The 14,314-nt window shown below is 42.5% G+C and overlaps 1 protein-coding gene across 2 annotated transcripts in view; it reads right to left on the bottom strand.

The window, feature by feature from the left end:
• The window catches only part of CACNB4 (calcium voltage-gated channel auxiliary subunit beta 4), a 323,418-nt gene that overhangs the window by 119,056 nt on the left and 190,048 nt on the right, over positions 1 to 14,314 (bottom strand). For both annotated transcript variants that reach the window (XM_033946679.1, XM_033946680.1), the window contains one exon: positions 6,033 to 6,152. In XM_033946679.1, coding sequence (XP_033802570.1) covers positions 6,033 to 6,152 — 120 coding nt within the window. The remainder of the gene's footprint in view (positions 1 to 6,032; positions 6,153 to 14,314) is intronic.

Below are 14,314 nucleotides of genomic sequence, written 5' to 3'. Positions count from 1 at the left end.
ATATTGATGAGCTTGTTGTAATCTATTTCCATACGAGGCTGCTACAAACCACGGAAAAGACTGCAATTTGCCATTTTGGGCATTGATAGCTGAAATACTTTGATGGAAAACAAGTTAAAACTGGTTTAGCGTAAATTGTTAAAGGCATGGCGAGTTTTGAGCATATGGCCCCTGGTTAGGCCAACTCCTTTGTTTTATTGCTTTTGGGCTGTTGATTTCATATAGGCTTACCTTTTAGAATTAGGAGAGATGGTTTGTCTTGAGGGGGATTCGTGAAACACATTCATGTTTCAGAGAGAAAGGGTACACCATGAGCTATCGAGGCTAAAAGTGAATAAAGCCATGGGGCCGGATAATCTGCACCCCAGAGTACTTCTGGAACTGAGAGATGTCCTGGCAGAACCATTATCTGCACTTTTCAATCTTTCCCTAAACAAGAGAAAAGTCCCCTTGGACTGGAAAACTGCTAACATCATTTCGCTCCACAAAAAGGGATGCAGGTCAGAGGCTGAAAATTACAGACCGGTGAGTCTCACATCAATAGTGTGTAAACTTATGGAAACATTGATTAAAAACAGATTGGATACGATTCTGGATGACGAGAAGCTGAGGGACCCTCAGCAGCATGGGTTCACAAAGGGAAGGTCTTGTTAATCCAATCTGATAAGCTTCTTTGACTGGGTAACGAAACAACTGGACAGGTGGGAATCTCTGGATATCATGTATTTAGACTTCAGTAAGGCTTTTGATAGTGTCCCACATCGTAGGTTATTAAACAAGATGAAAGCAATGGGATTAGGAGAAACTTTGACTGCATGGGTTAAAGACTGGCTTAGTGGTAAACTTCAGAGGGTGGTGGTAAATGATACTCCCTCAGAAACGTCGGCTGTGACCTGTGGAGTGACGCAGGGCTCAGTCTTGGGTCTGATACTGTTTAATATCTTTGTACGGGACCTGCCTCAGGGACTTCGAGGTAAAATTACACTATTTTCCGATGACACTAAGCTATGCAATGTGGTTGACAGTGCAACTGTGCCCAACACTATGAGGCAGGACCTACTTTTACTAGAACAATGGTCTAAAACTTGGCAACTGAGCTTTAATGCCAAAAAGTGTAAGGTTATGTGCGGTAATCCCAGCAGAAAAAACACCCTGAACGGAGAAACCTTAACAAGAACTGTCAAAGAATGGGACCTGGGTGTAATCATTAGCGAAGATATGAAGACGGCCACTCAGGTGGAGAAAGCTTCGGCCAAGGCTAGACGAATGCTGGGTTGCATCCAAAGAAGTTTTGTCAGCCGAAAGCCTGAAGTCATAATGCCATTGTACAGGTTCATGGTGAGACCTCATCTGGAGTACTGTGTTCAGTTTTGGAGGCCACATTATCAAAAAGACATGAAGAGAATGGAATCGGTTCAGCGAATGGCCACCAAGATGGTCTCAGGACTCAAGGATCTCCCATATGAAGAGCGTCTAAGCAAGCTGCAGCTATATTCTCTCGAAGAATGCAGAGAGAGGGGAGACATGATAGAGACATTCAAATATCTTATAGGCCGTATCGAGGTGGAGGAAGATATCCTTTTTCTTACGGGTCCCACGGCAACAAGAGGGCATCCGCTCAAACTCAAGGGTGGGAGATTTCATGGTGACATCAGGAAGTACTTCTTCACCGAAAGGGTGGTTGATCATTAGAATGGCCTTCCATGTCAGGTAGTCGAGGCCAGCAACGTGCTCGACTTCAAGAAACGATGGGATAAACATGTGGGTTCACTTCGGGGAATTGCTTAGGGGAGTGTTCTTTTAAGGGGGCAAACGTGTTGGGCCGACAGCCCTTTTCTGCCATCATATTCTATGTTTCTAAGAGATTTGATATACTGCTTTTCTATAGTATAATCAAAGTGATTTACATATTATAGGGGGGTTATTCAAGGGGCAGTAGAGGGTTAAGTGGCTTAACCAAGGTCACAAGGAGCTATTGTGGGAACTGAACCCAGGTCTTCTGCTTCTTGGGTATTGCACTAACCATCAGGCTACTTCTCCACTCCTGATAAAATATGAGGTTGCAGAAATGAAGAACAAGCCTGAGCAGAAGGGCTGAAATATGATATAATTCGTATTGAAAAACTTGGATTCTTCCATAATTCATATACTCTTCTTATTTAAATGTCTCATAAGTGGTTAACTCTGTTTAGGATTTTATTCTTTCATTACTTATTTACTTACATTTGCAAGCATATCTAGACAGGAATTGCACAAGCTTTGTTACGCACTGACATATAAAACCATGAAAATCCAATTAAAAAAGTACAATGATAAAAAATACTGTGATAAAAATCCAACCGGACTCTACATGGTCCGTGTTTCGGCGAACACGCCTTCCTCATGGGTCCAATGGTTTGCAAACTCACATATAAAGAATTGGACTGAAAACAGTCTATTGTCCTTAAACATGTGAGCAAAGAACACCGCAGACAAGCTGAAGCAGCAAAAAAATGGCGAAACACGGACCGTGTAGGGTCCAGTTGGATTTTTATCACAATATTTTTTATCATTGTACTTTTTTAATTGGATTTTCATGGTTTTATATGTCAGTGTTTAATAAATTATCTCCAGAACATCTGTATCCACAGTTTTTGTTTTCATCCCCATTTTTTTTGTCAAGCTTTGTTAAAAGTTTTTTTGTCAAGTTTGTTAAAAGAAACAAAGCATTTTCTCAAGCAAAAATCATCCATTCCAATGGCAGTGGGTCAGCAACTGAAATTAGTACTGGAAGGTACTTTCCCAATACACTTGTATTGCAACATCACAATGCGGTAAATTCTGAACAGGACACCTAGGTATATAGATTTTCCAAGAAGATGCCTATTTTACAAAGAGAACATAGGCACCTATGAGGTCAACAATGATTTAATTTTGAATCGTCAATGAAAATATTAGGAATTATGTTAGATTCAGAAGACATGGCTCGCTGGGGAGAGGGGGAGGGGGTGTGGCTCACTGGTAGAGCTGCCACCTCTGCACCCAGAGGCCATAAGATCAAATCCCAGCACTGCCCCCTTTGACTCTGGGCAAGCCATCCAATCCTCCAATACCCACCACCCTGAATGTCAGCCTTGAATACCAATAGCACAAAATGGCAGCATGCAAGTCCCCATCCCATCAACAATTAACATTCAGATCAATTTATAGATGAAGAGAGTCTTCTTTAAAATGAAAATGCTCTGGCAAGTGCACAAATTGTGTTTTTCTTTTAATCAATTTAAAGTTTTAGTCCACTCATAAATTATCTCACAGTTGGACTATTGTAACATTGTACAGTAGGATGTTCTAAAAGGTTATTTTTTTAAAAAAATTGCAGACTTTTCCCACTTTTATAAAACTGTAGTGCAGTTTTTAGAACCGGCTGCTGCGGTAACAGCTCAGACGATCATAGAATTCCTATGAGTTTCCGAGCTGTTACCGCCACAGATGGCACTAAAAACTGTGCTATGGTTTTGAAAAAGGGGGGTTTTATGGACTACTGCAACATCCTTGGTTTGTAAAAGGGTAGATATGAAAGAACAGCTCCACTTTTGTTCAAATTACAATGATTACCGATTGAATCAGTATATTGTTTAAAGGCTCCTTTTACGAAGCCGCATTAACGGCTTTATCGCACGTGACTTTTTATCACGCGCTAACCCCCGCGCTAGCCGAAAAACTACCGCCTGCTCAAGAGGCGGCGGTAGCGGCTTGCGCGGCTGGCAGTTTAGCGCGCGCTATTACACACGTTAAACTGCTAACCCGGTTTCGTAAAAGGAGCCCTAAATTGTGGAAGTTTTTGTTTAAGATAATCAATGTCCTTGCCTTAGACTATGTAATATAGTTTTTAGTTATAATTTATTCAAAGTTTATACACCACTTTTCTTAGTTATAAAAATAAGGTGGTTTACAATAAAAAATATTACAGCAAAAGGCTTGGAGGAAAGAAGTTATATGTCAATAAAACTGTTTGGTTTTCAGATGTCCATCAGTTATCCATTTTATATTCAAAAGAAGCCATTCTTTAAACTAAAGCTCAACACGGTCTACAAAAATTAAAAGGGACGTACAGTGGGAGTTGGTGGTAGGGGGAAGCGGAAATTTAGATTTTTAAAAATAGTCACATTTTCAGGTGTCTACGGAATAGTTGGAAAGAGCCCAGGTTGTGCAGCTGGGCAGGGAAATTATTCCAAAGTTTTGTAGTTTTGAAGTGAAGAGATTTCCCTAATTTTCCAATGTAGGTAATGCCTTTTAGTGAGGGGATAGATAATTTGAGCTTTTGGATAGATCTGGTGATGTCAGGTCTCATAGCATATCAAGGTAGAGGAATTAAAGGGGGAAGAATGCCATGCAGGATCTTGAAAGTTAGGCAGGCACATTTAAAGTAGACCCTGGAAATTACTGGGAGCCAATGGAGTTGTAGCAAGAGCGGCGAAACATGTTGGCGGGGTTTGAGCCACCTGGGCCAATCAGGGCCTAAGGCCCACCATTCCAGGAATGGCTGGCCTGCCAGACGGACAGGCTTGGGACCTGTCCATTCGGCCAACTTGGGAGGGGGATTGGGGGTGGGAGGGTCGAAGGATCGGCAGGTAGGGTCTCATGGGTCGGCAGGGGGCTGATCGGGGGTTCAGGTGGGGCGATCATGGGAAGGGGGTGCGTCGAGGGCAGGAGGACCTGGGATCCCTCCTGCCTGTATCTTAGTGGGGGGTAGGGGGGTCGCCTGGCCAGGAGAGCTTGGGCTCCCTCCTGGCCCCGATCGTAATCGGCAGGGTGGGGGGTTTGCGGCTCGCCGGGGCAAGAGGACTTGGGCTCCCTCCTGCCCGATCTTGTCAAGGGAATGTGATCGCATCGCGACAGGGGAGATAGCCAATCTCTCCTGCTGCAATGGTTGCAGTGGGGGGGGGTAGGTTGCCGGACTGCTGAGCTGATCGCGCCAACCGCCATCAGCTCAGCGGGCTCTTTTTTGGCACTTATACCTGTTTTGACTTGGTCTAAGTCAAAACGTATAAGTGCCAACTAGGCAACCTGTCAAAAGGTTTGGTTATACCTGCTGTACGCCGGCCCACCTCCCGCCCTTTCCCATCCTCTAAAAACGCTTCTTTTTGTTCTATGCGGTTAGAGGCAGGGGAAAGGCCTAAGCTGGTTTTAGATATGTCTAAAACCAGCTTTGGTTATGGGTACTTGGACGATCAGGCTTTTTGATCATCCAAATACCCATTTAGGCCACTTTTTAGACCTTTTTTTTTTTTTTTTTTTTTTTTTTTTTTTTTAATGAACCCCATATGCTTTAAGGCATTACATGATCTCATACCAGGCTACCTTGAGGATCATTTTATATTTGCTGAATCCAGGCGTCCATCTTATAATCCCATCCTATTTGCCTTTCCTTCTGTAAAAAGGTGATAAATATAAAAGATATGTCCATAGACTTTTACTGTTTCAAGCTGGTAGTTGGGATAAGGATTTCAAAAAACTGATAGTAAATTTACCAGATGTCTGGATTTCCCCGGATATGTCCTCCTTTTCGAGGACATGTCCGGGGATCTGGGAGAGACCAGACCAGGGGAAGGAGGGGGGGAGGGAAGTAAAGGCTCAACCTGTAGACCATTTTGGTGCTCTTAATCGCTGATGCCCTGGATCAGAGCCTCACCTGATTCAATGGTTAAGCAGGCCTGCTTAAACGCATAACTGCAAGTGGGTATAAACAGGACAGAATAGGGGCAGACATGGGCATGTCTCTGGAATACGCATGTAACTTATAGAATACTATAAGTTATGATCTCCACAGGACACAATTAGGCACCAACAATTATTGCTGACACTGACTTGGCAGAGCTGTTGGCGCCTCGCCTGATTTTACACGCACCAATACCGACTAGTATTCTATAATGGAATCTTGGCATCAAGAAGCTGTTATAGACTTGGCACTATGTGAATGGCCTTGGTGCCAGCTTATAAAATGACCTCCTGTTATCAATTGCATGTTATGAATGAAAAGAAATACCCCTCACCTTGGCTCTCTCAAGTTGTACGGCTGCTTGCTGTTCCCTTTCCTGACGGATTGCTTCCCTATCCTCTTCCAGAGATACATCGGAATCTGACGGTCTGCTTGTGTATGAATCTGCTGATCCCTGTAAAAGCAGAGGGAAAAATGGTAGGTTGCTTTGCTAACAAAAATCTCAGTGCACCAGAAAGGCTTATGTATATGTTACTTGGAGTAAGCAACTTAGATTTGTTAGGAGTATCCAATATATGGGAGAACATTATTGTACATGGTTTTCGCCTAGACAAAATGTGCCAGTAAGCTGCTTAATTTTTTGTTTTCAGATTCAACTTTATGTTCATCCAGAGCATCTTTAATTATTTGCCAGGAGCAAATGTTCGGTGAAAAGTAAACATCAGCAAAAACAGAAATTATTTGCCCACTGAGAGTAAACAGTGTTAAGAGTGTTCAGTAATTTTCTAGCCATGTTCTTTACTGAACCTTGTTATAATAACTCAACCAGAATTCTAAGCAGTGTCAAAATGACAGGACACTTTCTATTTCCTTTCACAGGTAAGCATCCACAACTGGACACTTCAGGCAAAGTCTCATAGACTGTACAATAGCATACTAATTCATTCTTTTCTACTATAGAAATAGAGGTTAGGTTACCAAGTAATGAGATGTAGCAAGGTTCCCAAATGTACTTCTATATTTAGAATGAGGAAAGTTTTGGAGTTTGGATCCTTTCTTCTTTAAAGAATGGAAAAAGGATCCAAATAATGAAAACAAGAAGAGACATAAGCACTGGCAAATTAGATACATAGACTTGATAAAGAAAGCTAAGAAAGTAACATAGTAAATGACGGCAGATAAAGACCTAAGTGGTCCATCCAGTCTGCCCAACCATACATGCCCCATAAATTAATCTAGTTTAAATGGTCCTTTTTCTTAGATATTGCTGGGCCAGAAACCCAGAGCCCTGCCCAGTAGTGTGCTTAGGTTCCATCTACTGGAGTCTCCATCAAAGCTCACTCCAGCTCATCTTAACCATCCCAGCCATCAAAACCTGTCCCTGCCCAGTACTGGCCTCAGTTCCTTCAATGTATACCCATTATTTTCTGATTAGAGATCCTCTGTGTTCATCCCACGCTTGTTTGAACTCTGTCACTGTTTTCTTCTCCACCACCTCCCTCAGGAGCGCATTCCACACATCAACCACTCTCACCGTAAAGAAGAATTTCCTAACATTAATCTTGAATCTACCACCCCTCAACCTCATATTATGCCCTCTGGTTTTACCATTTTCCTTTCTCTGGAATAGATTATGTTCTACGTTAATCCTTTGAAGTATTTGAACATCTGAATCATATCTCCCCTGTTCCTCCTTTCCTAGGGTATACATATTCAGGGTTTCCAGTCTCTCCTAATACTACCATTTTCGTCACCTTCCTCTGGACCACTTCAAGTCTTTTTATGTCCTTCGCCAGATATGGTCTCCAAAATTGAACACAATACTCCATGTGGGAGCCTCACCATCGACCTGTACAGGGGCATCAACACCTTCTTTCTTCTATATGTCACACCTCTCTCTATACAGCCTAGCATCCTTCTGGCAACAGCCACCACCTTGTCACCTTTAGATCTTCAGACACTATCAACCCAAGGTCCCTCTCCCCATCCGTGAATATCAGCCTCTCGCCTCCCAGCACATATGGCTCCTTCCGATTTCTAATCCCCAAATGCATTACTCTGCACTTCTTTGCTTTGAATTTTAGTTGCCAGATATTAGACTATTCTTATAACTTTTGCAGATCCTTTTTCATGTTTTCCACTCCCTCCTCAGTGTCTACTCTGTTACAAATCTTGGTATCATCCGCAAAAAGGTATAATTTTCCTTCTAGCCTATCGCTCACAAACATATTGAACAGGATCGGCTACAGCACCAATCCCTGAGGGACTCCACTACTCACCTTTCCCTCCTCCGAGCAAATTCCATTAACCACCACCCTCTGGCGTCTGTCCATCAACCAGTTTCTAATCCAGTTCACCACTTTGGGTCCTAACTTCAGCCCATCAAGTTTGTTCAAGAGCCTTCTATGAGGAACCATGTCAAAGGCTTTTTATGTCCAAAGAAGAAAAAAACTCAAAGTAAAAATTTTTTAGGTACATCAGAAGCAGTAAACCTGTGAGGGAATCCGTGGGACTACTAGATGATCAAGGAGATAAAGGGGCGCTCAGAGAGGATAAGGCCACAGCAGAGAGACTAAATGAATTATTTGCTTTGCTCTTTACAGAAGAAGAAGTAAGAGATCTACCTGAACCGTTAATGGTTTGCAAGGGTGATGAAGTGGAGGATCTGGAAGATGTACTAAGCCAAACCAACAATTTTTAAAAGTGATAAATCACCCAGACCAGATGTTATACATCAAAGGGAACTGAAAAATTGCTGAACTGCTGTTAGTGATCTGTAAATCAATAAATAAGGGGACCACACGCTCAATAATTGCTGTATGGTAGGTTATTAAAAAAAGATGCTGTGATATACCAAAAACAAAATCACTCCATAAGTCTTGGGGTTTTTTTAAAGTATTTTTGAATGAACAGTATATGCTAAAACCGTGAACTGGGGGTACACAGCCTAATGAAGACCTTTAAATATCAACTGGCAATATATTGAAGATGCGATGATTGGGTGGTGAGGTGATAGTTTAGGGGTTCGCCCCTTGTTTTCACCTCCATGTCTCTGAGCACATTTTTCACTATAAGTTGATATAATGTTCAAATATTATTCTTTATGATTATGGAGTGATTTTGTTGTTAGTGATCTGTAACCTGTCATTAAAATTGTTTCTAATACCTGAAGATTGGAGGGTAGCCAAAATTACACCAACTTTTTAAAAAGGGTTCCAGGGGAGATCCAGGAAGTTATACACTGGTAAGTTTGACTTCATTGCTGAGCAAAATAGTGGAAACAATTATAAAAAAATTAAATTGTGGAACATGTAGACAACTCAGCATGGGTTCAGCGAAGGAAGAACTTGACTTATCAATCTGCTTGACTTCTTTGAAGGTGTGAATAAACATGTGGATAAAAGTGATCTGGTTGATGTAGTATATCTAGATTTTCAGAAAGCTTTTGACAAAGTTCCTCCTGAGAGGCTCCTGAGAAAATTAGAGGGTCATGGGATAGTCATTGTTCAATTGTGGATTAGGAATTGACTATCGGACAGAAAACAGAGGCTAGGGTTAAATGGCCATTTTTCTCAGTGGAGAAAGATAAACTGGAGTACCAAAGGGATCTGTACTGGAACCGATGCTATTTAACTTATTTATAAATGATCTGGAAATTGGAACAAGGGAGATGATTAAATTTGCAGATGATACTAAGCTGTTCAATGTTGTTAAAAATGCATGCAGATTGTGAAAAATTGCAGGCAGACCTTAGGAAATTGGAAGACTGAGCGTCCAAATGGCAGATGAAATTTAATGTGGACATATGCAAAGTGATACACATTGGGACGAATAACCCAAATCATAATTACCAGATGCTAGGGTCCACTTTGGGGGTCAGCGCCCACAAAAAAGATCTGGATGTCATTGTAGAAAATACGCTGAAACCTTCCGACCTATCGGCGGCCAAAAAAGCAAACAAGATGATAGGAATTATTTAAAAAGTGATGGTTAACAAAACTAAGAATGTTATATTGCTTCTATATTGCTCCTTAGTGTAATCTCACCTTGAGTATTACATTCATTTCTGATCACCTTATCTCAAAGAAGATAAAGTAGAACAAGAAAAGATTCAAAGAAGAGTGGTCAAGATGGAAAGACAAGAAAGATTAGGGCTCTTCAGCTTGGAAAACAGATAGCTGAGGGGTGATATGATTGAAGTCTACAAAATCCTGAGTGGTGTAGAATGGGTACAAGTGAATCAATTTTTTACTCCGTCAAAAATTACAAAGTTTAGGAAATACCATATATACTCAAATATAAACTTATCCAAATATAAACCGAGGTAAGTTTTTCCCCCAAAAAAAGAGAGAAAAAGGTTGACTTGAATATAAATCGAATTCATGGTAGTCTTACTGTGGGAACTTGTGGCATCCATTCTGAGTAGTGAGACTGCATGGGGCAGGAGCATAAGAGGATTGCTCTTGCCCTGGCTCACCACTGGACCAGCAGAGTTTAAGGTAGGCCTGGGGAGAGGCCTGAGATGGGTCCAAGTTTGTTTTATCATTCCCTCTGTGAGAATTTTCCGAACTCTTATTTGTTCTGTTTGTCTGTCTTAATTAGATTATAAGCTCTATTGAACAGGAATTGTCTCAACATGTTTAATGTACAGTGCTGTGTACACCTAGCAGCACTATAGAAATGCCAAGTTGTAAGATTCGAATATAAAACGAGATCCCCATTTATGGGCCAATTGTTTTGCCCAAAAATCTAGGTTTATATCCGAGTATATACAGAATGTTTAAAACCAATAGGAGGAAATATTTGTTCACTCAGAGAATAATTAAACTCTGGAACGCATTGCCAGAGGTTGTGGTAAGAGCGGTTAACATAGCTGGTTTTAAGAAATTTTTAAGAAATTTTTGAACAAATTCCTGGAGGAAATATCCATAATCTGTTATTGAGACAGACATGGGGGAAGCCACTGCTTGCCCTAGATCAGTAACCATAGAATGTTGCTACTATTTGGGTTTTGGTCAGGTACTAGGGACCTGAATTGGCCACCATGAAGACGGGCTACAGGGCTAGATGGACCATTGGTCTGACCCAGTAAGGCTATTCTTATTATCTTAATTAGGGATACATATGCTAAAATATTTGTTTTGTTTGGTTGCCTGTGTGGAACAGTCTCCTGGAAGAGGTGGTGGAGACAGAGACTGTGTCTGAATTCAAGAGGGCTTGGGATAGGCATGTGGGATCTCTCTGAGAGAGAAAGAGTTAATTGTTATTGTGGATGGGCAGATTAGAAGGGCCATTTATCTGCCATCATGTTTCTATGTTTCTATTTACAGGATTTTTCATTTTCATCAAGTTTTTTTTTTAAACTGTTGTTTCATGTACTTAGCCAGACCTTAACCCTACATTGTATATTACTATGTATAAGCTTGACTTTATATGCTACTTACAGTATGTATCTTTTAAGTATAATGAAATTACTATTTGTAACCCACTGTTCTAGAACTCTATGTACCTGAGGATTACTAGGATCACCCTAGGATTGCCATAGGATTTATGTAGTACATATGCATCTTTAAGTATGAAATTGCTATTTGTAACCTACTAATTCAGAAGTCTATATTCCATAGGATTATACCTGTATAATGACAACACTGACTGTAACCCGTCTTGAACTCCAATTTTGGAGGATTTGGCAGGATATAAGACTACATATAACATAACATAATATGGTATGTAATGCCCGACTGAAACCAGGATCATTGTTTTATGCTGAAAATGGTTCTGTGACCGAAATTTGGTCACTTGGTTTTGGCTGAAACCGAAGACAAAACCAAAAGTGGCCCAGCCCCCCTCCCACCTGACTAAAAAGTGCCCCTCCTAAACCTTGGTGACATCCCTCCTGTTGAACTCCCCTTGCGGTAGCCTCCTCCTGGGTTTACCCTGTCATTGATGATCTCCATTCACTCCTGAGCATGGCTGGTTCCTCCTTCAAAATGGCTTCCAGGTCTTCCAGTAGCATGTCTGCAAGACTGCCACTGGAGATTGTGACAGCTATTTTGAGATTGGAACCAGCATGGCTGGAAGTTCTAGAAGCCATTTTGAAGCAGGAGCTGGCCATGCACAGGAGTGAGTGGTGATCGCTCCTATGCCCACTACCCACCAATGACACGGTAGGCCCAGAAGGAGTTTCACAAATTAGGCTGCCACCAAGGGGGGGGGGGGGTTTCATGTTTTCAGGACAATAAAGTTTCTTACTGGGCAGACTAGGTGGACCATGGGGGTGGGGGTCTTGTATACAACCTAAAACAACTAACCCAAGTGATTTAGATATACCAAATCATACAATATATATAATACCACTTCTTCTAAACAGTACACATCAGTATTACCAGCCCTAATAGTTACAGGCTTTATATTACCAGCCTCAGAATTGGAGCCTACGAACAGTTGTTAGATCACAAACGAAAATGATCAGCGTAGTATTCAAGCTCCTGCTCCAATCATTGGCCAAATTATTTATCTATGTACTTTTTTTGAATTTGCTTTTTTTTAATTTTTTTAAACCTTCACCAAATAATTTAACTATGCATTTAAAAATATAACTTTTCAACTATATCCAACGTGCACTTGTTCATGGAATTGAAAAAATTGACCAAAAATTTATAACTTATCTCAAGCAGTCTTCGCTGTTGAAATACTGATTTGGACAATAAATGTCACATCAAATGCCTGTCTGCCAACGCGGCCAGCGTTTCGCGGGAATAATACTCATCAGCTGCGTCAGGGCCACCAAGACATAATCAAACAGTAACTCATTCAGTCAAAGATTTTTAAAGTTGGTGTGCTCTCCTGACCTCACTGAGCGTCGCATGACCCGGCATGAAGTGCAAAGGTCGCGCTCCTGCGTTGCGCCGCTCTGCTCTGCTTCCAAAGACAGCCATCCGGCAGGAGAGCACCACAACTTTTAAAAAGGTACCGCCTTGATCTACTATCATATTTAAAGGCAGTATAGTAAGTTTGAAATAAATACAAATCTAGAAGAAATGCTAAGAGAAAAAAATGAGTAAGAAAAATCTTAGAAATCATAAGGGAGAATTCCTATGAGTGTCGGAGCAGCATCAGAACATTTAGTCCTGGATTCTATATAGGACGCCAGGTATCAGAAGCCGACGGGCGTCCTATATAGAATCGGGCCTAAGGCTGCCTAAAGTGAACCCGATTCTCTAATCGACGTCCATGTTACAAATGCCGGTTAGCGAATCGGGTAATTGTAGACGCTGCTACTAAGCTTATCGTGGCAAGGGATCTGCTGCGATAAGTTTAGTGGCTGCGGCCGCCAGTCTCTCCCCACCCCTGAATGAATGCGGCAGGAGGGATGCCCAAACCCTCCTGCCCAGAACATCCCCCACCCGCCCCAAACAAACATGGCAGGAGCGATGCCCAATCCCTCCTGCTGGAACAACCCCATGTAAATCGTCGACAAGAGGGTGACCAATCTCTCCTGTCAGAACACCCACCCACCCCCATGCAGATTGCCGGCAGGAGGGTTCCCAATCCCTCCTGCCGAACCCCACCCCCTCCCTCTCCCCACCCCATAAATGTGACCCCCAACCCTCCCCGGACCTCCTCTAACCTATACACCCTTCCCACTCTCCCCAGACCCCCCATCTAATCTGTAAACCCCACCACTAGACCCCCCCTAACCTTTAAAGATGGGCAGACGGGTCTTCCCTCCGTCCATCCGACAGGCCTGCCCCTGTCGGAATGAGGCGGGCCTGCCCCTTCCCGGTGCATTGTGGGATGCACCAGGGAGGGGCTTAAGGTCTGATTGGCCCAGGCACCTAAGGTGAAGATTCTGGTTGGCCCATGCCTAAGGCATCTCCTATGGGTAGGGCCTTCGGAACATCGGCCTACCAAAGATTCTGGTTGGCTCAGGTACCTAAGGCCCCTCCCATGGGGGAGGCCTTAGGCGCCTGAGCCAATCAGGCCCCTCCCCAGTGCATCCCACAATGCACCAGGAAGGGGCAGGCCAGAGGGAAGACCCATCCGGCTGGCCATCTTTAAAGGTTAGAGAGGGGGGTCTGCGGAGGGTAGGTTGTTTTTTTTTACAGGTTAGAGAGGGATCCAGGGGAGGGTGGGGGGTCATGTTATCTATGGGATGGGGGGGTGTTCCGGCAAGAGGGATTGGACATCCCTTCTGCTGCATTCGTTCGGGTGGGCAACTGGTGGCCGTTAAACTTATCACAGCAGAGAAATCCCTTGCTGCAATAAGCTTAGTGGCCATGTCTACTTACAATGTAGCAAGTAGATGTATAAGCCAATATTCTTTACATTGACATGTGTTGTATAGCTAATATCCTTTTGTCAATGTCTTTTTCAATCTCAATGCTAAGTGTAAGTGGGCGAATGAAGAAGCCACAGCCGAAGTCATAGCCAAAAAGACACACTTGCATTAAGGCTGACACCAATACTACATGTAAGACACAGAATGTAGTTTACATAATTCAATGTCCTTGTGACCTGATATATGTAGGCAGGACAAGCCGTCAGATTAATGTCCGCCTCAATGAACACAAGTCAAGAATTGTAAATAAAGTAATGGAGGCCCCTTTAGTTAAA

This window comes from Geotrypetes seraphini, chromosome 5 (genome assembly GCF_902459505.1).
Source record: "Geotrypetes seraphini chromosome 5, aGeoSer1.1, whole genome shotgun sequence".
In the NCBI taxonomy this organism is placed as follows: domain Eukaryota; kingdom Metazoa; phylum Chordata; class Amphibia; order Gymnophiona; family Dermophiidae; genus Geotrypetes; species Geotrypetes seraphini.
This window is presented reverse-complemented; position numbering and strand designations above follow the sequence as displayed.